We start from the raw sequence: 23,700 nt of genomic DNA, 5'->3' as shown, positions 1-23,700 counted from the left end.
CGGCTTTTAACCGTCTTCCCTCTTTCTCGCCCCTTGCCTCTCGCAAAAGGCAACGGACCCAGGCGACGAATCAAACGCCATTTTTTTGGGCCTCTTTATCCTGCGACTCTTTCCGTGGTTGTGAGGATCCGATCCTCCCTCCCTCCTTGATATCTGCCCCCCTTCCCTTCCCCTTCTCTCTGGAACGCAACTAAGAACCCACCACCGGAAAGAAACCCTAGTTTTTTTTTGGTGCCCTTTTGGAGCTCGAAGAGGCAAAGACGAGGAGGAGGAGGTGGGGACGATGAACGACGCCGATGTGTCGAAGCAGATCCAGCAAATGGTCCGGTTCATCCGGCAGGAAGCCGAGGAGAAAGCTAATGAGATCTCCGTCTCCGCCGAAGAGGTTTTATCTCCCAGAAATCTCAGACGCTATCGTTTTTCTTTATAAAGCTGTCTCCTTTCTCTTTCTTTTCTTCTTTTGTTTCGATGTAATCATTCGATTTAGATGTTGTTTTTAGCGATCAGTTATGCGTTTTGCCGTCAGAAATATCGCATCTTTCGTGCCCTTTCTTCGTTCTGGTGTCTTATAATCGTTTTATATCGCTCACTCTTTTGTCTCTTTGGTACTATAAAGCTGAAAACAATGCTCAGTTTCTTGGTTGTTCACCAATTATGAGATAATGGACCCCCTTTTTTTTAAATCAAGAGTGATTTTCCCCTTGTTCTCTGATTTTTTTCCAAATTTCTTTGGAAAATTTATTAATTATCATTTTGTCTACTTTTCCTGCTCCACTGATATTACCCTGTTCATTAACCTGGATGCGAAATTTTATGTTGGCGTTGGTATCACGTAAGTCTTATTCAAGAATGCGTGCCTTTTTGTGTGTGTGTGTGTGTGTGTGTGTGTGAGAGAGAGAGAGAGAGAGAGAGAGAGAGATAATTGCCTTCAAGGACCCATTAATTGATAATTTATCCTGTCACTAGTAGCTAAGGGTTAGTTAAAGAGAGATCTTTTTTGTTGATATGTTACACTGAAGTAATAAATCTGCTATTCTGTTGGTCCTTAATGTTCATTAGTATACCCAGCTAGTTGAAAAATCCTTGTTATGGGAGTTGTAGCCACTATTCATTGTTATATATGATGTTCATCTTTGAAATGGAATGATATTGAATTGTAATCCTTAGATTAAATGGTTAAAACGGTTGTTTCATTTTTTGTGGTTAAAATGGTTAAAGTGCTGTAGGTGGCAGACAGGTGGTCAGCGGATCACCTAGTGCCTGTATGCTAGGCAGGTGCCCGAGAAAACAAAAGTGATAGATAGAAGGAGAAATTTAAAAGGGTCATAACATATAAAATGAAGTATAACATATTAAATAAGGTGTAACAAGTCAACTGGAAGTACCATCTTGGCGTTATTCAATAAAAATTCATAACTTTGTTCTCATCCTCCATACTCAAGTATGATGCAAAACGTTAAGGTGGGCGCCTATGTGGCTATGTGGCTGTATTTATGAAATTACTTACTCAAGATAACAAGATGTCACTATGAGAGATATCATGCTTCCTGGCACTTGGATTGCATCTATCCATTTGGAGGAAAAAAGAAAGAAACTGGGGTATACATTCATTTGAAGAATCTTTAATATAAAAAACTTGTCACAAGTGGATTCATTGGATTAGTTCGTTAACAGCCTTAAGTCAGAATCCTATTTTCTTTTGACTCTGCACCATTGATTTCACTATAATTATCGACCAATAAATAGGAGAGATAATTCACATGGATATAGCAAGTCTTGCTTCTGCTGCTTTAATGATAGTCTTACATTTTTTCCTCTCACTCGTAGTATGGGAAAGAAGTGTGATCTAGGTGTACTACTAATTGAATATTTGATGAAGTGATCAAATTGTGTCATTCATTTAATTGATCATTTTGTAAAATAAAAAAAAAAGAATTCTTGTTTTCATTTTCTTTTGTATAGCCACTCGTACCATTCTTCCTACACTGAAGAATCATACACAAGTTTAAAAGGACAGATATAAGTATTAATAACTTTATTTACTTTTAACAAAGTTCAACGAATGATACTTTTATATACTTTTATAGGATTCACGATAATCTTTGGCTGATTGTGGAAGATTTCCCCCTCCACTACATGCAGGAATTCAACATAGAAAAGCTGCAGCTAGTCGAAGCAGAGAAAAGAAAGATCCGACAAGAATATGAACGCAAGGAAAAACAGGTGGAAATTCGCAGGAAAATGTATGTAGTCCTTTTATTCTGAATCACTCTCAAATAATTAACCATGATTCGTAGCTAACTTTGGCCTAGATAATTGCAATAACCCCAATCTAAAACTAAACAAAATTTCAAGGCAGGAAGGGACAAAGTGCTCCTTCGGCCATGACATAATGGGCCTTTTGACAGCAACATATGGTAAAATGCTGATTGATTCTTTACATTAAGTTCATTGGAATACTGACACCCTTATTCTTTCTACACAATGCCTATACAACACTTAAAGACTTGTACAACCCCTGTTGGTCTTCTTGTACGAAACCCCCACAAGCATTGCACAACTTGAATTTTATCTCCCAGTAGTATAAACCAAGACTGGTCCAGTCTATAAACAACATCATCCAAGCCTCACAGTAAGTATATAAGTGTTGCAGGCAGACTTTTGTAAAATACCACTTTCAACTTTTGTTAAGGTTTATACAAAGGCCTATGGCTAGACCCATGTAGAACCTTATAAAAGCACATGAAAGGGTCATCCACTTGTTTACAAGCTCTTCTTACAAATACTGGAAGGGAGATTTGGACTTTTACTAGGACACTTGTCAAACATAAGTACTGCCATGCTATACAATACTTATTCTCCAACGATCCCAGAAGTCCTAACACACCCTTCTTGTGAACTCTAAAGTACAAGTTTTATCTTTTAGCCATCTTAAACAGCCAGTGGTACGGCCTTCACTTATTTCTTGTATGAGCTGCATAGAATTGCCGGTAATCATTTGTGGAACCCCCTTTCCTTCTGCCAAAGTATTCATACATGGCCTGCAGTGATATCTTTGTACTGTAGTACAACACATGAGGTTATAACCTTGCAAGTACTAATGTTCTTCCATCATTTTAGGAATAGATATATGCACAGAGGGCACCTTTACTTTGTGTAAGGCCTCTAACTAGACCCTTCTGCACAATCTCCCCAACGATTATACATGGCTTATTGAGAAACCTGCCTGTCTTAGAGGAAGTTTTACAAATGCATGCTTTTTACAACCAAATAAATCTTTCTACATTGGCCTTGTACAAGACATGTACTCTTCTTTCTCTTTCAAATTTTAAGAACTTTAATCATTGATGTGATGAGTTTGTGCCTGTATCTTGTGCAAGCTAGACCTTTAAAGTTTGCACAATATCCCTTACATTCTATGCGGGCATCTGGATCTCATAATAGGGTTTCCATAAGTCCCGATATATCTTTGTTGTTGTTTGTGTAGGATGGGATATAGAGTGCCTCCTGTGATTTATATGAGAATGTGAATTAATGTAGGTTGTGGAGGGCTTGTGAGATTGTACAGGACTTTGTGTAATTTATGCAGATGTTGAGTCCCAATGTACATTGTGATATTGATGTTCTTCACTCTTTTTGTTATACAATAACAGGGCATTTGGACTGGCATTGTTCAAGCTTATCTCGACTTCTATAAACTAAATTGATTAAGAGATAAATAGTGAAGAATATTGGCTTTTTGAACAAAACAAACTTGATTATTTTGGGTCATCTCCTTAGTATCCATGATGGTTGGCTGAGATATGAGGCCACCAGCAAAAAAATATTTTGGTATTAACTGTTGAAATAATTATGATGCTACATCAGGGTTATTAATTTTTGAGCAACAAGTTGTCTTTTATTTTTTCCTAAACCAGCAACAAGTTGTCTTTGAAAACCCCATTCGAGTGCTAGTTAGGGTAAATTGATATGGTTTGTTCGTACAAAAATTTCAAAGGACTTAAAAATACCTTTTATTTGATAATCGGAGTCATAACCAGAGCTAATTTCATGTTAGGATTCTGGTTTGGCTACACACCTGCTCTTGTTTTTGTTAGATTATGGGTATTAAATCCTGTGTTCCAATATTTTCTTTCAGTCTTCTAAGAAATTATGCATGCCCTATAAAGTGAACCCCACATCTTTCAAGAAACATGAATGTGATAATTCATCAGTTGGCATTTCAAATTGCCTACATTGGTTAGATTATGATCCTTCGTCCTGTGAATACTGTTTTTGCACTTATGCAATCTGACCATGGGTGCTTTATTAGGATTTACCAAAGAACAACGGTATGCAGTCTCATGTTTTTTTCCTTTCTTTGTTTTTCTCTTTTATGTTAAAATTTCAGGAAGCTTATGTCACCTGCCTACAATGTTTAAAACATTGCTCTAGTCAAAATGAAAAATGTGATTCTATTAAAAAAATGCAGTGAGGAATTCAATCATATGGCAAACTAACATACCTCTTACAAGCCTCACCTGTTTAGGGATTTCATTTGCTAGACAGGGGTTTGCATTTGTTTCAACTTCAATGTTAATAACCCAAAAGAAAACAGAAGTAGAAAATAAAAAAAGAGTAAAATGAATCAAGAAAATAAGTTACACCTCAGCTAGAAACCTTCTATTTTTTGGGACCTTTCAGAATATGGTTTCAGTGCTTTTGCATTGTTTGCAATTAAAAAATATTTTTTTAAAAGTCAACAATCATATTTCATGTCATCAGAGTGCAATAGGTCATTGGATTGTTTGATGACAATCTGAATCTTGACATGTAACTTCAAGGATAGCCAAACCTATGAAAGATCTGGCTTTCCCTTTAAATTTATTTCAAACCCAAATATCACAATGCTTCCAAATCTTTTAAACTTACACAGTCCAAGTTAAATATTCAGAAAACATTTACCATTCAAGGAAATGATGAAGTGACAAAAGAGCAGCAAAAAGTTGCCTGTACAATATGTTAAACCCCATACCCATAGTACAATTAAGGTTGGAACATCCACAAACCAAACTTGGCTTTGGATCAGTCCCAGCCACAAATTTGATGTCTTTATTTTGGTTTTGGAATTCTGAAACTCTTGTATATAATTATGATAACAGTTAGGATAGATATGCTAGTAAATTTTTCCTGGTACATTTCTGTTATTTTAGGTTTGTATAGTTCTATGGTCACATGTTGTTTTAGTTTCCATAATTTGTTTTGGCCGATTTTCACCTATCATCTAAGTATCTTTGCAGTGAGTATTCAATGCAGCTCAATGCATCACGTATCAAGGTTTTGCAAGCCCAAGATGATCTTGTAAATTCAATGAAAGAGGCTGCTAGCAAGGAGCTTTTGCGTGTTTCTAATGACTCAAAGGCCTATAAAATGCTTTTGAAAGGACTGATAGTCCAGGTACTAAAAAAATGTTGCTTAATCCTGAGTTAGCTGTTTTCTTTTTTTGTTGAGCTACATTGTACCGTCACTGCTTGTTTTCCCTAAATTTTTTATGTGAATACGAGGGAAACTATCATCATATAAGGTCATAAAATTCAGGTGAACTCAACTTGTTAGTAGTTGTTTCCATAAATTTATATGTAAAATGCCAGGAACACACCATCTATAAATTCATTTATGAAATTTAGACCAAGTATCATTTGTGGTTATCTACTTTTTGTTTGTTTCTTTGTTTCATCCGCCGTTGCCTTCTTCTTTTCTTTTCTTCTTTCTTTATTGGGTTCTATTTTTAACAGAAGAATGATAGTGATTGGATATGTGTATTGTGATTTCCAGAGCTTACTACGTCTGAAAGAGCCATCAGTTTTACTACGCTGCAGGAAGGTTGACCGTAAAGTGGTAGAATCTATCTTGAATGAGGCTAAACAAGAGTATGCAGATAAAGCAGCAGTTCATCCACCAAAAATTACTGTTGATAATGTGTATCTTCCACCACCTCCAACCAACAATGAGACTCATGGAATGTTTTGGTAATTTCTCAGCTAGTAAAAATGCTTCAGATTTAATATAGAATTTGAATGTACTGGGCATATGCCAGCTTCTACGCTTGAATTCATTAGATTTAAAATCAGAGCAAGCCATTAACTCTTCTGTGAGCAACATAATTTTTAGACACTGCTTCTGCAATGCTATATACTTGTTTAAACAGGATATATGCCATGTTTTATAGTGCCTTGGCTTACAATTCTCTCAGACACTGTGAATGAGGTGGTTTGTATGCGAGTCCTTTGAGCAAAATTTGACACTTGCAAGTGAACATGTTCAATGCTATGTGCTTCTGCCACATCATGTAGGATTGCAGAATGTGATCTTTCACAGATATAATAAATCTTAGCCTAAAAACAATGTGCATCAGTGAAACTACTTAAATCTGTCGACGTTCCTGTTATGTGGATTTTTGTTTCTTGTATATTGCTGTTGCATCTCTAGAAGTACTCAACTTGCACTGATAATTTATTTATTACCTATCTGCTTGTCTTTGCTAATTATATTTTGGGTCCTGTCAGTGTTAACCCATAACATTTGACCACGTAGTATTGGTTTCAGACCAGATGATCTGGAATCTTAAATTATATGGTATTCCAACATCTTCACCCGCACCACCCCTTTTTCTCTCTTCAAATGCCTCTGCTCTTTTCTTATTGACATGAAAATTATTATGCACCTCGAAGGCTGTCTTTTATTGTGTTGTGTGCAGTATAAGGACACATAGTCATTAAGAGGAAGGAGTGCCATACATGATTGGTGGTAAGGTTCGCCGTCTTGGTATCGAATTTCGTACCTTTGTCACACTAGCACAATGTCGGTACTATACACTACAGAGTTTTTTTTGGCATACCGGATGTCGGTACGACACCTGTACCGGGTACCGATACCGAACTGGTATGATACGTTATGCCCCGTATCGCCGGTTCGGGCTAGCACGGCGTACCATGGTTGGTGGTATTGATGGGGGAATAGGTGTCAATCTTTATAAGGGATTTTAGGGATGGAGAGTTTTCAACAATTGGAAACTTGGAGTAAGCACGTACTCATAATGAAATATGTGTATCTATCGTTTAATAAATGCCTAGGAGTTGTACATTAACATTTCCCTTTTTAGCCTTTTTGTTTTTTATTTTGATGTTCATTTTTGCCGTGCAGTAAATGTTGGTTTACCCTGTGGTATATAAAAAGAAAACATGGCAAATATGAAGTGTTGTTGCAAGGCATTATGATTCATAACATTTGAAAAAGAAGATTATACCAATCCTGAAACCCTTGACCAAAATGTCAGGTGTAAAGATCCTAGCCAATCCTAGCCACCCAGGAAGGGGTGGTTGGCAATTCTGTAGCATTGTCTATCAGAATTCCAAGTACAAAAGAATAGAATTTCTGCTATAGGATAGAATAATGGTAAAGCATGCTATTATGTAAAAGCTCTAATATTAGAGTATACTTCCTTTGAGTGATCCTCTGAAAGTCTATGTGATCTTACAGTCTCAACCTGCATAATGAGTTCTCATTCCTGACTTGCTTATGACTTGGTAAATCTTTCTTAAACAACATTGGTATTGGTCGATGGTCTGTTCTAATCTTTCCTGCAGCATCTGTTTTCTTAACTATAGGGGTTTCTATGCTTGTCATGCTCTAGTTCTTTTTTTCCTAAGTGCTTGACTTTGTCCAGTGAAAGTATCGCCCAGCTAAGGCTGCAAATGGGTCGGGTCGACCCACGATCCGACCCGCGTAGACCCGACCCGACCCGAATTTTAGGACCCGCGGGTCCGGGTCGGGTCCTAAAATTGGACCCGAACCATTTTCTGGGTCGGGTCTGGGTTTACCGAACCGACCCAACGCGACCCGAAGAGAATGAGCAAAACAGAAGGAAACCCAAACGCCGAGCTCTCAAGCTTTTGGTTTAACTCGGGACAGGTATAGCAGCAAGAAAGCCAGAGAAGCATGCCCAAGATGGTTTCTTTAATGAATGGGAGCTATCTCAGATATGTTCTTGTGCCAGAAGAAGAAGAAGACAGGAGGTCCACACAGCTGTGCTCTGCTTCAGAATCTCTTGGGCCCAGAAGAGAGAGAGAGAGAGAGAGAGAGAGAGAGAGAGAGAGAGAGAGAGAGAGAGAGAGAGAGAGGACTGCTGGTTTGAGTTGGAAAGAAGGTGGCTTGTCTAAGGACCCGAAATGATGCTAAGTAGGTGGCTTTAACGGCACTGAGTTGGTGGTAATGGAAACAGAAAAAGAGAAACAAAATCAGGATAAAGGCTGCACAAAGCCACCTAAAATCCAGCAAAAGCTCAGAGAAATGAGTTTGCTTTGTGATAACAAGCAAGAGAGTCTCTTCTTTTTTTTGTGTGTGTGGGTGGTGGTACTATTGGTGGTTTTTAAGTGAATTTATGGCAGGTTTTCAAGGCAGACAGGAAGGAGATATGAGTTTCTTAGGGGCTTGTTAGCTTGCTCCCATGGCCTTATTATTCTCTAAGGGATGGGAAATGCCAGCCAATGAGGAGGAAAAGCCCTAAGTGGAGTAGGGTTCAAGTGTGGATGGATAGGTAGCTGGTTTTTTTTTTTTCCTTCTGTTTTTTGGTTTTTGTTTCTTTTAACTTTTGAAGGGAGAAAGTGAGGGAACACTGAACTAAATATGGGTCATGTGCCAGTTTTCTGCAATGGAATTGGATTTTGGAAGGAGGTCTGGGATTTTTTTTGTCCTCCTGAGAGGGGAGCAGGGAGACACCAAGTTCCATCCAATCAGTCATATAGATAAAAAATAGTGTGATATGAAATTTGGCTTGTCGGCCTGACTTAGTAAGTCATGGGTCATCTGTTCTGACTGGAGGTCAATTACAAGTCTTTCAAGTCATGGGTCACCCGGCACCTCATAATTATGATATGACCAAATTAGATTTGCCCAAATTCTTTCCCAAAAGCACAAGGAAAGTGGTAGACCCGACTCGGACCCGATCTTCAACCGGGTCGGGTCTGGGTCCAAAATTAGGACCCAAACAAAAAACCGGATTGGGTCGGGGTCACTCAGGACCTGACCCAACCCGACCCATATGCACCCCTACGCCCAGCTAATGAACTTTCTTTTGGCGTTACACATCATTATAGAATTTTAGTTTAGCACAAATTGAATATAGACAATTTTGAAATAATTTTTCACAGAACATTATGGTTGGCCTTCAGGGAAAAGCTGGTGTAACTACCAGTTCATTTTGTCTATACCGTGAAAATCTACAAATGGTTGTGTACACTCGGCAAGTGGAAGCCTTCTTCTTACTTGTAGATTGTCATGTTTTAGCTCGACATTAGTTGGTGCATGAAAACATGGATAAGACACTTATATCTGGATGTAAATTTCTTGACTAATTTGACATTTCAGGCATGGAATAAGCGGTGTCACCTTTTTAAGGTATTCGGATTTCACATACCAGCCCCAATTCAGTTTGTTGATGAAGAACCGTGATCCTTTGTACTTCATTCTTTGCAGAGTTTGATGAATAAGATATACTAAGTTTGCAGTTGCTATATGTGCTAAAATCTTGCAATTTACTTTTTAAACTTTTGCATCTAAAGATTGATATTAAGAAGATTCATGATTACTATGAAGATTTCATTTAAGATTGATTTCTGTTCATTTAAAGTCAAATAAAGATCGATTTAGTTAAATAATTATAAATGATCCAGAACTCTTGGAGTTAGCGAAATCCAAAGGATATTGTCGGATACCAAGGTTTGAAATCTTACGTATCGATCCTATATGTTCCTGTGTGCACAGTTCATCAAATTTGACAATACTCCTGTGGCAATACGGGTTAATAAGGTGAGCAATACAGGGTCTAGACAATATAATTTGGTTGATATTTCAAACCTTGTATGATAATAAAACAACTAATTTAAGATTTCATATTAGTCTATTTGCTCAGCAATGTCAATTGCTTAATGCAATAAACTTTGTTATAGCTAGTTGAAATTCATGCATGCTTTTAGATTACAACTTAGCTGGCACAATATTCTTCTATAATGTTTAAAGGAATCTCTCTCTCTCTCTCTCTCTCTCTCTCTCTCTCTCTCTCTCTCTCTCTCTCTCTCTGTTGAGACAAACTTGTATTAAGACTTTCTGTATTGTAAATATTTCAACGCTCTCTAGTCCTCTAATATATTTGCATTATGAGTAAATGCCATTTCTTTCTTCCCTTCCCCTGTCTGTAACATTAAACTAGCAAGAGCACTAATCTAGTTAAAAATTGGCAGTTGATTATTTATTTCAGTATGAGCTCTTTCATAGACTGATGGATCTAAAACAATGATCCCCTTTGTTTTGGTTGGTATAACAGCTCTGGAGGTGTTGTGCTGGCTTCACAAGATGGGAAGATTGTCATTGAGAACACATTGGATGCAAGACTGGATGTTGCTTTCCGACAGAAATTACCTGAGGTAATCTTGCAGGCCTAAAGTTCTTAAGTTTCTTTGGTTACATATATTTCAAAATGAATGCTGTGTGATGTATGTGCTGAAGATGTGAGTGTAGCAACATTTTGTAGGAGTCATTGAAAGATCAACTTTGCTGTCTACATGTATTGCACTCAACCAAGGTCGGTTGAATCAGACCGAACTGTCCGCTTCGGCCCGTATTGAGCCGACCCAATCAGGGACTAGGTCGGCTCACCAATTAAAATCGGGACCGGCCCTGAACCGGTCGGTTCTGTTTGAACTCGGTACGAACCGGACTTGGTTCTGTTGGAACTCGGTGCGAACCGGACTTGGTTCTGTTGGAACTCGGTGCGAACCGTTCGGTTCGCACCTAGTCAGCTCGGTTCGGAACCAGGCCCCCTCTCCCCTTTCCTTCTTTTGTTAAAAGAAGATGTTGGGAAGGCCCGAGGCCTTCCCAACATTTCTTCTTTGTAACATTTAGAGGTCTTCCAGCTCTCCTTTTCTCCCAATTTGCAAAATCAAACCGATTCAGTATGATTGATGGAAGATCCAAGCCTAAATAAGGCGCGTTTCCTCTCTCCTATCTTATTTTATCTATTTTTTTATTGGGCTCCAAAAAAATAGCTTGAAATTTGCAAAATAAGGAGTGACCACTATCTATGAGACACAATCGCAGGGTAGTTTTCGATTCATCGGCGAGTCTTAGTTTACGTATGTTACACAGAATAGGAACCACGGTGCGCATCTGGTAGATCCCGCGAGGATACGATTGTATATAGGAGACAGGCTTCTCGAGGTCATTTAAAAGGACACAATGCAGTTGCAGATAACCTCACACGTGGAGTAGGATTCGTAGATGTATCTGGTTTCGAGTCGCATGTTGAATCCTATTATTCGTAGCCACATGCATTCTATGACCTATGTGAATACAGGTATGGATATGATGCATCTGAGGCATCTTCCGGTGGCTACTGTTCTATGCAATTCGGAGCATCTTACAGGTTAGATTTTGCTGTCGGCTTATTTGGATGAGCTCCTTCACGATTGTTTTATCAGCTAGAGGACACCTCTCAGAGCTAAAGCTTCAGCGAGAGATCTGAGAGTGCTTATAACCTAGAGCGTATTTTTTATAGGGTGGACATATAAGACTACAATGTCGCTTGGTTAGAGGGGTGAGCTGATCTACCTCCTGATTATGCTAGTGATCTGAATATCTACAAGAGGTATCACCACTCGACGAGATTTTAGATATCGGTATGTATATTATACTTTAAATATATGTAATTGATTGTATTATTTTATATTTTTCACCTCACTAGTTGATTTTATGATATTTCATGTTGCTTCTTGTAGCGTGCAATATCTCATTAATCATTTTATGTTTTGTATCACTGTAAGACAACACGATGCATCATTTAGGTTAGACCAGGATTATAGAAACATAAAAAAAAAACATCAAACAAATATCAAAAAACATTAAATTAGACTTAAAATCATTGAAAGAGTTAAAAAAAGATTGATTATCAATTAATTGAACTTGAAAACTAAAAAAAATAGGCATGTCGGTAGCGTACCAGTTGGCGGATGGGTCGGTACAGTACCAGTATGCCCAAACATACTGTGTCGGTACGGTACCGAACTGGTATGTACCAACCCGTCTGCCGACTGGTACGGATCCCGGTACCAGTTCGGCGGACCTTGCACTCAAGTAACACTGAAAGACTAATAAACCTTATATGTGACAGTTATTATTTGTGTATTGCTCATATGCTTGCAGGTGTCAGTCTTTAGGATGCAACATTTGTCATTAAGTCATTGTACGTTTGACTTAGCTATTCGCTATCTTGAGTCATTTAGGTTCAATGTAGAGTCTCCCTTTTTTGTTCCATGCCTTAAAGAATTTAAGTGACATTTTTATGAGATTAAGTTTGCATGAAAATTTTGAATCAATTTTTTATGAGAAGTAAACCTAAATGTTAGCAAGTGGGCTTATGAGCATCAGATAACTGTGACATAAATAAGAGATGGGAGGTTGGCATAGGATTTGTAAAGCTTGCTCTCATATGAACGGAAAAAAAACTTGGTAAGGCTTATGTGTTATAATTACTGAAAGACTTTTCAGCATTGTACTTGTGGATATCTCGATGCTGGATATTTTATTGAAGTATGCTTATTTTTCTGTTCATGGCTCCCCCCCCAACATATCAACGCCTTAATTCTGTTGTTCACTAACTAAACTAGCTAGTGCAATTTGAGCTGATTCCTTGTGCAGTCTGTTGTAATAAGGCTATTAATCTGGATCACTTTTACTAACCAAGATTGCTTCTAATCAAAGAAAAATAGTAGTTTTCTTTTGGATTGCGATGAAGATGTTGATAGCTTTCTTCATTGGCAGACTGATGGTATTGCTCATGATTTTTATGGTGCAACAGATAAATGAGTGAACTCTGGTTAATTGGATTGAACTTGTGCTTTAAAAAGATATGACATAGAACAACCCTGCGACTCCTACAGAATTGATAAAACCATTTTAGAAATGCTTTCATGTTTCTTTGATGAACTTTATAGCTGATTGCATGTTGTTATCATCCCATGTTACTAAGAATATGATTCTATTTCCTTTCTTGCAGATCAGAAAGCGTCTCTTCGGAAAGATGGAAGCCTGATTTGTTCATATCTATATTTTCCTTTGCAATAAAAGATCAATCTGGTCCTTTCTTCCCTTTCTGTAATTTGGTCATATTGTCTCTTTCATAAACGTTGACTTGGTTCCAATTTGAGATTGACAGTTGGTCTTGTATTCAGTAGCGCCAAAGTCACTGCTCCGTAACATGCCAAACAAAATCTGTTTCATCCTATCACACAACCCTGGTATTATTCTTGTTGTAATTGCTTTGAATGGGCTTGCCCATACAATGGGATCCTAAGATAAGCCTTAATGGCACTTCTGCTTGCTCTATTGGGTCTGCCTTTTGTCAGCTTGAAGTCTTGAGTCACTGATAATTCTATTTAGCTACAAGTTAAATACGTTAGATTCGACGTTGGAGTTGTTTAAATAGTAGTGCTAAGATTTGGACCCAAATTATTGCTGGTAGAGTTGGACCTGGGAAGAAGAGTCTGGAAGATCTGTTGATCAAGATAAGTTTTCTGTGAATGTTCTATGCGCTAAGAAAAGTTTATGTTTTTGCATTATATTTATGTATGCAGAATGTTTAGAAGTGGTATTGAATATTTCATGATTCCGAGTCATCCAATATTGTCATGTTTTTTGTTGCCAGATTTTTTCCCCATCCAGAAGTTCTTACCCCATCCAATTCTATGCACATGTTCTCTGCATCATCTTTAAAACTCTCTACTTATATGGATACTAAATATTTAGATGTAGAAAGTGTGAATAACAGAATTCTTGAATGCTTGAGAGATGATTAAGCTCTCGATGGCGAAGAGGTGATTATATATGTAGGGTAAGAGCCTTTGCTGTTGGTAGCCAGAGTTGTTATATTTAAAAATTTAATTGTCGAAGCTCCATCATATGTAAATAAATCCGAAGTGTTCTCTTGAAGTAATTTGTCTTGTCAAGATGGATGGTTGATATGCTTTACCGTCCATATATTTTTGGTAGCGCTTTTGAGTGTTGAGGTGTGGCGGAAAAAAAGGGTGTAATTTAAGGCTTCTAGTTATTACAAAGCTTTCCTTTTTATATATTAAGAAAAGGAGAAATCTAATCCTCACTCCTATCTCTTTGTATCCTCATCTCAAATCTTGAATACAAGTATGCATATTGAACCAGATTGGAACAGGCTTTTTGGCTCTACAAGTATGGATCAAGTGTGACGAATCTAGCTGACAGGTTTTAAATTTTAGGAGTTGATTAGGCTCCAAAACCCGGGCTTTTATGTTTCGTCACTAATTTTCTTTGAGATATGAGATTTGATCTGATGTTACGTTTAATATATCAAACGTCATTTGTTAGTAATGTCTCCAGCTGCATTATTAAAATTTTTAAGAATTAAACCAGTTTTGACAGATATTTTCATATCTGGATCATTATATGAATGGAATGATGGCATCTGGATACCTCCTCTATTATCTAAATTCTAATAAGAATGGATAAAAACTCTTCAGCTTTGCATCATAACCGATTGATCTTGGATCTGCCCTGATATATACTGAGATGTCATCATCATACATACATTTTTTTTGCAGTTCAAAATTAAAACTCCAGTAGAAATTCTATGAGACTGAGTGCTTATGCCGCCTCCGGCGCTTCCCATCCGATGCCTGCGACTGTTTTCCCGTGGCCGGGGCGATCATCGCTATCCGGCCTATCCCCCGAGAGAGGGATGCAAGGAATGCTCTGCTGCGTTCCCCTGATCTACCATCCCTCATCCCTTGCTTCATGAACGCCTGTTCCTTCTCCAATTCACTGAGCCTCACTCGCATCCTGGAGATCTCTAGCTTGAGCTCTCTGTTCTCCCTCCTCAAGCAAGCATAGTTGTCCCTCGGCGACACTGCCGAACTTGGAGCCCCACTGCTGCCGATCATCCTCTGAGAGAGAGACCTGTCGACCGAGTTACCTGAGAGGGCGGACTTGAGGTGTAGCTGCTCAAGGTAGAGGACACGGACGACCAACCCGACGGGGAGGCGGTCGTTTTGGGCGGCATGGTTGGAGGCTTCTTGGGAGAGCTTCTGGCAGTCGATGAGCTTGCACAGCTTCTTGCACTCAGACTCTGTCATGGATGGATGGGCCTGCATGAGTTTAAAGTTTAGTCAAGCTAATAATAGGTAACCATCACAGGTAAAGCCGAAGAAAAGGGACATGAGGTTCTCTACAAATTCATGATGTTTCATACTTTTAAGTGTATATATTCTTTTTAAAAGAATAAGGTCATGTAAGTTTGCCAAAAAAAGGGAACAGTCATGACATTCATCACTGAAAAAACCAACTCAGGAAAGACCATAGCTGGGTTTCAAGTTATTAACTTGGAGTGAGTTGGGGGAATGAAATATCAGCTTATTGCTTAAAAAGATTATGCAAAACAGTTTTCTGACAAAGAAATTTTTCTAAAATGTTGGAAGAACATCTGGATTTCATTGTAAAATTCATTGGAATTCATTACAGTAATGAAAATACTATTTTTGTTAATTTTACAGGAAAAAAATCAGTGTTTGGTATTATTTTGCAAACAGTAAATTTGTACTAGAGCCATTATAAATCAGTGTTTATATATGCATATGTATGCGCATGCAATTTTACTCTGTATGTATATATGCATTTATGTACTTGTGTGAAGGTGCAACATTTATGTATATAGTGTGTGTGTGTGTGTATATTTATGTACTTGTGTATATGAGCAACATTTATGTATGTATGTGTGTGTGTGGGTTGCCTGCTTGTCAAATATGGTTTAATACAATAATAAATTAGAAGAAATCATGAAATCAAAGGTGAAATGAATGAGGCGACAGGTCAAGGGCTTGTTATACTAAGACTGTATTTACAGAAAAAATATTTAATTATATCTTTCAGATCACCAAAGACACAAAAAAAAAAGAAATGAAACTTTAAGTTCATGCTAATTACGATACTAGATTTGAATAGCTACCTTCAGGTATATATCAATTGCTCTGTAGAGTCCATCATCAATTATGCGAGCATAATCTGGCAATAGTTCAATGATAGCCATAAACTTTTGCAATTTGAGGTATGGATCTGGTGCAATTTCCGCAAGATACCCATCCATAAGCCTCCCCACTTTCAGAACCGAACTGTGACTTGGAGACTTAAGACCTTCAGATTCATATCCACACTGCAACAACTCTTCAGAATCTTCATCTTCAATCCTCTGCAGGAAAGTCACCAGTATATGATGGACAGTGTCAACATCAAACACTGAATCATTCGTCTGCAATGAAGGAATGAGCAGGTCATCAAGTGAAGCCATTTCCAACTGGAAACCAATCCTCCTCTCAAGCTCAAGCCTACAGCCACGACCTGCATCCACCTCTATTGCCATCCTTAGCATCCCAAACAAAAAGGACAGAGGAACAGAGGTAATCTTCTCTGTTGCTAAGAGACCAACAAGTGTTTCTATGATCACTCTCTGCTTGCCTCCAACAAAAGTACTAGAATCCCAAGCTTGATATCTTTCAACACCCTTCAGAGAGGTTTGCGCATAGTGCACAATTGAAGTGGTAATGCTATCTGATCTCACCCCTGTCCTCCTCATGGCAGCTACAACTCGCTGATAAAGATCCAGTCGCAGCACTGAAAGATCTTCCACCCACCAGTCCTGGCCATCCATTTTCAATTTCCCAGATCCGGCATCGCATTCTAAGCAGGCTAAACCAGAAACCAGCTGTTCCTTGCTAGCATTTATGGCAATTGCATCCACACATCTGTCCAGTATACCGAGCTCGTCCACAGTGGGATGCAAACCCTCAGAAGCACATAAAACTTCGATAGACTTTTCAAGGCTTTGCACCACAATCTCATTCAAGTAGGTTTCTGTCCGGGCAATTAAGTTCTCCTCCTGGTAATCTTCTGTCATTTCTAGATACTCGGCAATGCATCGAAGATGGGCTACATTGCTCGTAGTGATTTCAAAGTTTGTTCCATAGCAGAATTTTGCAGCAAGTTCAAATGCTGGGGCTCCCCCAGGTACCTTGAAAAGCTCCAACATAGAAAGATCTGTATCCTTCGATTCCACTACCATCTTGCGAATTTTTCCACTCCGAGAAACCAGAGGGAACTTCGAAAGAGAAACACAAGGTCAAGACGGTCTTAAAGCTGCTTTATTCCATGTGAGTTGCATGGAATGAATGATATTTCACCAAGAAGAAACAATAAATTATATGGCATTGCATTAGACTTCTAAATACTAATTAGTCTCTCTTGCTTGCTTACAATTTATATATGTATACTTACACTCACACATACATACATACACACAGAGAGAGAGAGTGAGAGAGGACATAGATCAGGGAAAGGCAAACACTGTGGAAAAAAGATGAAAATGTATATGAAAATGAAATAACAATTAAGCATTTAAGAGTGTATCACCTACAGAAAAAAAAGAAAGAAAAAACTTTGCAGAAGTTGGTCAGCCATAAATATGTATCTCTTAAAAAACTTCTGATAAGCCCTGTTCATATTTTAGTTGCATCACTGGAAAGGCTTATAACTTGCATTAATCAGTGTATACTTTACTGAAGAGCGAAGGTTAAGCATCTACAAGATCCTCGCAAATGTGGATAACTTTGGTATTCTGAAAATGAAGACAATAGAGCATTTTGAAAAGATACAAGCTAGCTGAATACCAACCACAACTGAACATACCAATACAGGAAGGTAACTTCAGTCAACTACAAACATCAATTTAGATTTATAATAGACAAAAGATATCAGATTCATTGCATAGTAATTTATGTGATCTGATCTAAAATGCCAATCAAAGGTAAGAATATGATAAACCCAAATGGGAGGGCAAGAATAAAAAGATAGATGGGAAATTAGAGTTACATAGAATACTCTTTGGTCTACTTTTATTTTTCAAGTTCAACTTGATGGTTTGTCTTTCACATATCTTCCTGAAAATTTCTCCTAGAGATGCTCATATGCATTCATATTGTATGCATTCTATTCAAAGCTGCTCACTGAGACTTAGAAATATTATCCTTTTTATGCATGTGGAGGTGGTATCAGCATCCAATGTCCCCTGTAGGCTTGCATCAAATCTTTTTTTTTCCTATTAATTATGTGAACCTTGATATTGATGCGTCCTTTATTTTTGACCATTGTCTTGCTGATTTACTCATAAATGTCCATCCATGAATCAAAAAGGAAAAAACTAAGCAATGTTACTAATGTACGGTTATGTTTATGGTTCCTTGGAAAGTCTTAGCTTTCAAATATACAGTCACAAACTCACATCTCTGAGAATGTGCACACTGACTCATGCTGCAAGCCCAAATTTTCAATCACTAAAATAGTGGTTCTTTCCCTTGTTATCTTTCGTTGCTTGCAGTACACTTTGCATCCCGTTGGCAATTACTTAATGATCATAAAACTAAACCATTTAATGCTCAAACTTTAGAACAATATCTGCACAAAGCTATAAGCACCGAAGTCCAGTGTCCATGGAAGAACAATGTGCAGACTTCAGTGAAATATGTCTGAAAGAAAGGATACTGCAAATTATATAAAGAGATGAAATAGAATGCTATTCAGGAACAATTTCAAAAGAATACCCAGCCATATATACCTTGTGCAACAAGAATGATTGGCCATCCACGGAAATTGTTACATCCCCAACAACATCAGAAAATATCCTGCACCCATTGGAATAAGTTTTACATTGGAAACAATCAATTACTACATTCTTTCTTTAAAATCTGAAAACAAGCCATGAATACTGTATCAGTCCCTGTTTTCTTTTCCAGCACACAGAGAATGACATAGGAGATTTTACTAGCAAGCCTCATAAGTAGTAGCAGAAAATCAAAAAAATACGTAGTGAGTAAAATTTTCAAAAAATACATTTTTTTTTGAAAAAAGGAAGACCTTGTGACGTTTCATACTTTTTTTTTAAAAAAAGGAGCTTGATAAAAAATGTCTCCAAAATGCAATATTATATACATCAAGAACCTCATTTTAAAGTTTTAATAATAATATAAAATAAATTTAGAACTCGCTTTTTTCTTAATTTCATAACGCGCTACTTGACGAAAATAAGGAAAACTCCAAAAGTATCCAAAACTTGCGTTTTTCCTGTCCGAAATCCGCCAAAAAACACAGAAGAGCAGCACATTTAAAGGCATCCATGAGAACAACTCTACAGACAAAGAAATCCCAGAGAATCGATTCGATCCGAACTGTTAATATCTCGTTAATTCATCAAACAAATGCAAAACGAAATCAAAGAAGAAATGGGAGAAGGAACCGATCACCTCCTACTGATCGAGCTACAGAAGCGCGGAGACGTCGCGAGCTTCGTCGAGGCGAAAGGGAAAGCGCTCTCCGACGCCACCCCCATTCTCCTCTCTCTGTCTCTCTCTCTCTCTCTCACTCTCCCTCCTCCACTGCTACGACGCTACGATAGCTAAAAAGAGAGCCGGAGGTGTAATAAAAGCGGGGAACAGTGTAAGAAAAGCTCGATTTCATCGACACCCTCGGTTTTCAGTTTTATTTGCGTTGATGCCACTGGTGGAGTGGTGGGGACCACGTGGTGGATTGGAGCGGGAAAGAAGAAACAGCGGACGGTTAGATCATTCCGGTGTACTTTCTCGACGCTGGGGTCCATGGAATGGATGGTTGAGGTGACGTAATGACGGTGGGGTCCATCGTGATGGTGATTGATTTGGATGGCCGTTGATCGTCTTGTCGTGATGGGAAAAAGGACATCTGTGATGGGGACTTGCCGTGGACGCGAGCACGATCTGCTTGTTGGGTTAAAAAAATAGCTGCAATGTGGTATATATCTAATCTCCATGAAACTTATTTTGAGTAACTTTTTTGGCATTATTCCCCCATTTCACTCATCACTCTATTAGATAGATATTTATGTTTCTACAGTCATTAAGCATAATTATGATAGATAAATTTATGCTTAACATCTTATGAACATAAAAAGGACAACCCTATAGGTACTGCTTGGGCAGAAAGAAATAGTAAAAGTTGAAAGTTTGGTCAAATCATGCAATAGTACTAGCATGATGTTTGCAAGAATATTTTTCATTCACTATGGGTGGCCACTGCTCCATAACATTTTTTTAGATGAAATTAACTTAGGTATATATTAAATTGTTAATTAGTTAGATATATTGGACAAAAGGTATGATGGTTGTATTTTGTTTGCGCATACCTAATGTTATCCATTTTGTACAATAAAGAATGATAAATTATGTACATTTTCTTTATAAGCAAAGCAATTAAGTGCCAAAGTGAACATCTATAAGTCGAATTGGTTTATCATCAACTAGCAACTATGCTATCTTTAAGGTAAGGGAAAAGTTGGTTATTGGAGGTGACCAAGTTGCCCTAGGTATTACTTAAGATCTATTATAAGGTATGAGTTAGCTTTAGCTCTATTTTGTAATTATTCAATGAACGGTCTTCGAGCAATTTAAGAACATAGAGTTCTTTTTTTAAAGGAAAAGATAGAGAAGAAACCATATCGGCATTTCATTAAGCTCATGAAATGTAAGAGAATATAGTGTTCGCTATGGAGTAGGCGATGATTTTTTAAAACTTTGCCATTTAGTTTTTATGAAGAATCAATATTGACTTCCCATGCATTAAGCTTGCAATCAATTGATTATTTGACATATATTTTTTATTGTTATATAATAAACCTCTTTTGTAATGGAATGTAATGTTAAAATTGTTGATTTTAGCAAGCATAGCTGATCTAGTAAATTTATTTGTCTCATAACATATTCACTGGAATTTTATAGTTACTTTATATAACAAAAATTATAATTTTAATTTATTGCAAGGAAGTATTCATAACATTCATATTTTGCTGATAATTAATAATATTTATAAAATTTTTAAGAGTTTCTAAATAAATTTTAGTCAAACTTATTAAATTCGAAGCAATATGATCCACCAGCGAACTAAAAACTAGTAAGACTTTATATGACGCTACATAATTGCGACTAATATACGAGCAATTAATTAAGCTCTCCACATGTAGTTTATCACGAAAACTAATGAAATTATTTAGTCGTAGTCCATGGTCCACCGGACTTATGTAGAAAGGGACATGCGAACCAATATATTCTTCAATTCAAAATGACCTCGATAAATAGTAGAGATGATGATATTGCTTTTAGGAAAAGATCTACAAATATATGCCATGGATTTCCTTGCTAATTTCTTAACATAAATTTGTATAACAAGGAAGACTTGAATTAATAATTTTTGAAAAGGATTGCTAACATGGCATAAACTCTGATTATCATGAAAAATCAAGATCCATGCATTTACAATGGTGCAAGGTCAATGTCATGGTGGTGAGACTTTTATAAGCAAAACTGTTAAGATGCTAACCAAGATTTTCTAGGATTCCTTCCAAAGGCTCAGGTTAGTTTAAACATTACCCAAGGACTGATTAAACCAAGAGTACTCATATCTTCACATGAAGTCTTAGATGTTTCTTTGGATCTGTCCATTTTCGGAAAAGAAACTTAGAAACAAGATACTTTTGACAGGTGGGGTTCACCATGCCATGCTTCTTTCCAAAATGAGATGAGATTACCATATTTGTTTTCACAAAGTTTTCCATCATAACATATTTTGTTGGGATACAAGCTAACACTTTTACTGAAAAGTTTGCTTTATCTTCCTATTCAAAGTAACAAAGGCCCAGCTTTTTGACTGAATATAATTGAATGGCTACCATGTTATTTTGCCTCAGAAAAAAGGTCCTTCTCTTAGATGTCCCAGAAGGTAGGAATACAAGGCAGCGGAATGATGTGACGGTTTTGGCACGGAACTTGATGAAGGAGTCATCATCAACAGCGCTTCTTTCCCGTCTTTTTTGAACTGTTTTTGAGGTTACAATACCCAAAAGCCTTCCAACGGTGCAAGTACGGTCATGCTCTTAGTGTTCTTTTCCCTCCATCGATGATCCACTCCACGTGGCATCAAGATATTTGCGCATGATATGATAAAGAATAATCTAAATGAGATTTAAATACTGAAAAAGAATTTTGATTGGATTGTGAATTACTGAAATATTTTCATCCCTCCAAACCTTATGGCCAGATGGCTCAATCTCCACATGCGAAAGCTCATCAAAAAATAATGAAAGAATATAAATACTTTTTAAAGACGTTTTACAAGGAATGAAAATTTTAGGACACAATTTAGATAGGTTTATGCTTCATCTAAAGCCCCTCTCTTTTCATAATAACAATGATGATAATGATGATTGTTATTATTACTATTATTGAAAACAAACATCAATCTTAGATATAAGCTCAAAGCATCCTAGCGGTGTGAGAATGGCTTGATATAAGCTCAAAGAAGCTCCGACTAAAATTGATTTCAAGCAAAGCATAAAATAAGATCCAGCTCAATCAATTTCCTCTTGATAAAACTCAAAATTGATAAACTAAATTACAATACATTTTAGCTAATATATAACCGATTGTTTAGATTCAATTCAATGGTTCACCTTTCACTTACATAGCACATAATCGACCCTTAAACCAAGCATGAATCAATATTGGACCAAGCTTGGTTGAAGTTAGAATTAATCTCAATTCAATCTTAACACAAGTTTGAATTAGTCTAGAATTAACAATTCATTCAAAATAGGCTTGTGCTTAGCTTAATTTAAAATTAGACTCGACCGCTAACAAACGCATCAAGCTTGATCAAAATTTTGAGGCTCAATCAAGCCCCCCATTCTTAGATACCATGCAAGGAAGATCCCAAAGAGAATGGAGGATCATTCAACATTTAGCAAAAATACAACTTGGTAAACATTCGGGTATAATTAGATATAGAAACAAAAAATATGATTAAAAATTTGATGCAGCCAACTTTTGGATATTTATAACTCGGTATGGTTTCAAAGTTTGCAGCCAATCTCCGCCACCCCCACCCCCCCCCCCCCCCCCCCCCCCCCCCCTCTCTTTCTCTCTCTCTCTCTCTTTCTCTCTCTCTCTCTAATGCAGCTTTATCCAGTGTTCACTCTGGAAAATTCGTACAAGTAGGTGCTGAGAATATACTTGAAACTATTCAGTGAGCAAACTAAGTTTGAGATACAGCAGAAGGCATACGTTATTATTATTATTTTTCTTTTGGTGAAAACCGTATTCGAGAAAGTAGTTTAATTATGTAATTAAAGGTATACGTTTCATTATGCTTTGTTCCGGAATGCAGTCGTTTCTCCTTTCTTGATAACGTGATTCTTAAATGCAGTGTGGATCGACCAATAGCTGTTGTCGGCGTTGCATCCACAAGAAAACTAACCAGACTCGGTATTTTGGCTTTTCCTTCTTTTTCTTCCCCCAGCTGCCCCGAAATGGATCGATTAAAGTTTACACATGCAGTTGAGCGATTACGGCTCACGTCGAATATTATTACAAGGTGCAACTGCTACAAATATTGGAAAAGTTCAAGAGAATTACTGTAGATGTTCTGGAAACTTAGACCACTAACATACGTTCTCTTAAAAAGTTATGATCCTTTTAGCATTACCCTCTTCCATTTCTTTTCTTTTCTTTTTGA

The 23,700-nt window shown here is 37.4% G+C and overlaps 2 protein-coding genes across 5 annotated transcripts; one reads left to right on the top strand and one right to left on the bottom strand.

Moving 5' to 3' along the window:
• Positions 1–13: 13 nt before the first annotated feature.
• Positions 14–13,416, top strand: LOC103705966 (V-type proton ATPase subunit E-like). Of its 4 annotated transcripts, XR_003385458.2 has the most exons (8): positions 19–385; positions 2,088–2,243; positions 5,280–5,436; positions 5,815–6,008; positions 10,361–10,460; positions 11,390–11,458; positions 11,591–11,711; positions 13,088–13,410. XR_003385458.2 is itself a non-coding variant. In XM_008789888.4 (6 exons), exons 1-6 carry the CDS (start codon positions 284–286, stop codon positions 13,121–13,123), a joined length of 690 nt encoding a protein of 229 aa, XP_008788110.1. In that variant the 5' UTR covers positions 14–283; the 3' UTR covers positions 13,124–13,416. The 4 variants fall into 4 exon arrangements, 2 of the variants coding, with proteins under 2 accessions (XP_008788110.1, XP_008788109.1); XR_003385457.2 differs by having other exon boundaries at positions 11,390–11,711; XM_008789888.4 differs by lacking the exons at positions 11,390–11,458; positions 11,591–11,711 and having other exon boundaries at positions 14–385; positions 2,143–2,243; positions 13,088–13,416.
• Positions 13,351–19,531, bottom strand: LOC103705965 (BTB/POZ domain-containing protein At3g08570-like). The gene is made up of 4 exons (XM_008789886.3): positions 19,407–19,531; positions 18,722–18,788; positions 16,064–17,209; positions 13,351–15,206 (listed from the first exon to the last, which is right to left on the bottom strand). Exons 1-4 carry the CDS (start codon positions 19,490–19,492, stop codon positions 14,691–14,693), a joined length of 1,815 nt encoding a protein of 604 aa, XP_008788108.3. The 5' UTR covers positions 19,493–19,531; the 3' UTR covers positions 13,351–14,690.
• Between the last annotated feature and the right edge of the window lie 4,169 nt (positions 19,532–23,700).

Source organism: Phoenix dactylifera, chromosome 12 (genome assembly GCF_009389715.1).
Source record: "Phoenix dactylifera cultivar Barhee BC4 chromosome 12, palm_55x_up_171113_PBpolish2nd_filt_p, whole genome shotgun sequence".
NCBI classification, from domain to species: domain Eukaryota; kingdom Viridiplantae; phylum Streptophyta; class Magnoliopsida; order Arecales; family Arecaceae; genus Phoenix; species Phoenix dactylifera.
Note: the sequence above shows the minus strand (reverse complement) of the source record. Positions and strands in the feature narration are given on the sequence as shown.

Coding starts and splice junctions, on each gene's coding strand:
- LOC103705966 (XM_008789887.4), top strand. CDS start 297: ATGTGTCGAAGCAGATCCAGCAAATGGTCCGGTTCATCCGGCAGGAAG. Junction 386..2,087: donor TCTCCGTCTCCGCCGAAGAG/GTTTTATCTCCC, acceptor ATACTTTTATAG/GATTCACGATAATCTTTGGC. Junction 10,461..13,087: donor TCCGACAGAAATTACCTGAG/GTAATCTTGCAG, acceptor CCTTTCTTGCAG/ATCAGAAAGCGTCTCTTCGG.
- LOC103705965 (XM_008789886.3), bottom strand. CDS start 19,492: ATGGGGGTGGCGTCGGAGAGCGCTTTCCCTTTCGCCTCGACGAAGCTC. Junction 18,789..19,406: donor TGTAGCTCGATCAGTAGGAG/GTGATCGGTTCC, acceptor CAATGGGTGCAG/GATATTTTCTGATGTTGTTG. Junction 15,207..16,063: donor CAATTGATATATACCTGAAG/GTAGCTATTCAA, acceptor AAACTCATGCAG/GCCCATCCATCCATGACAGA.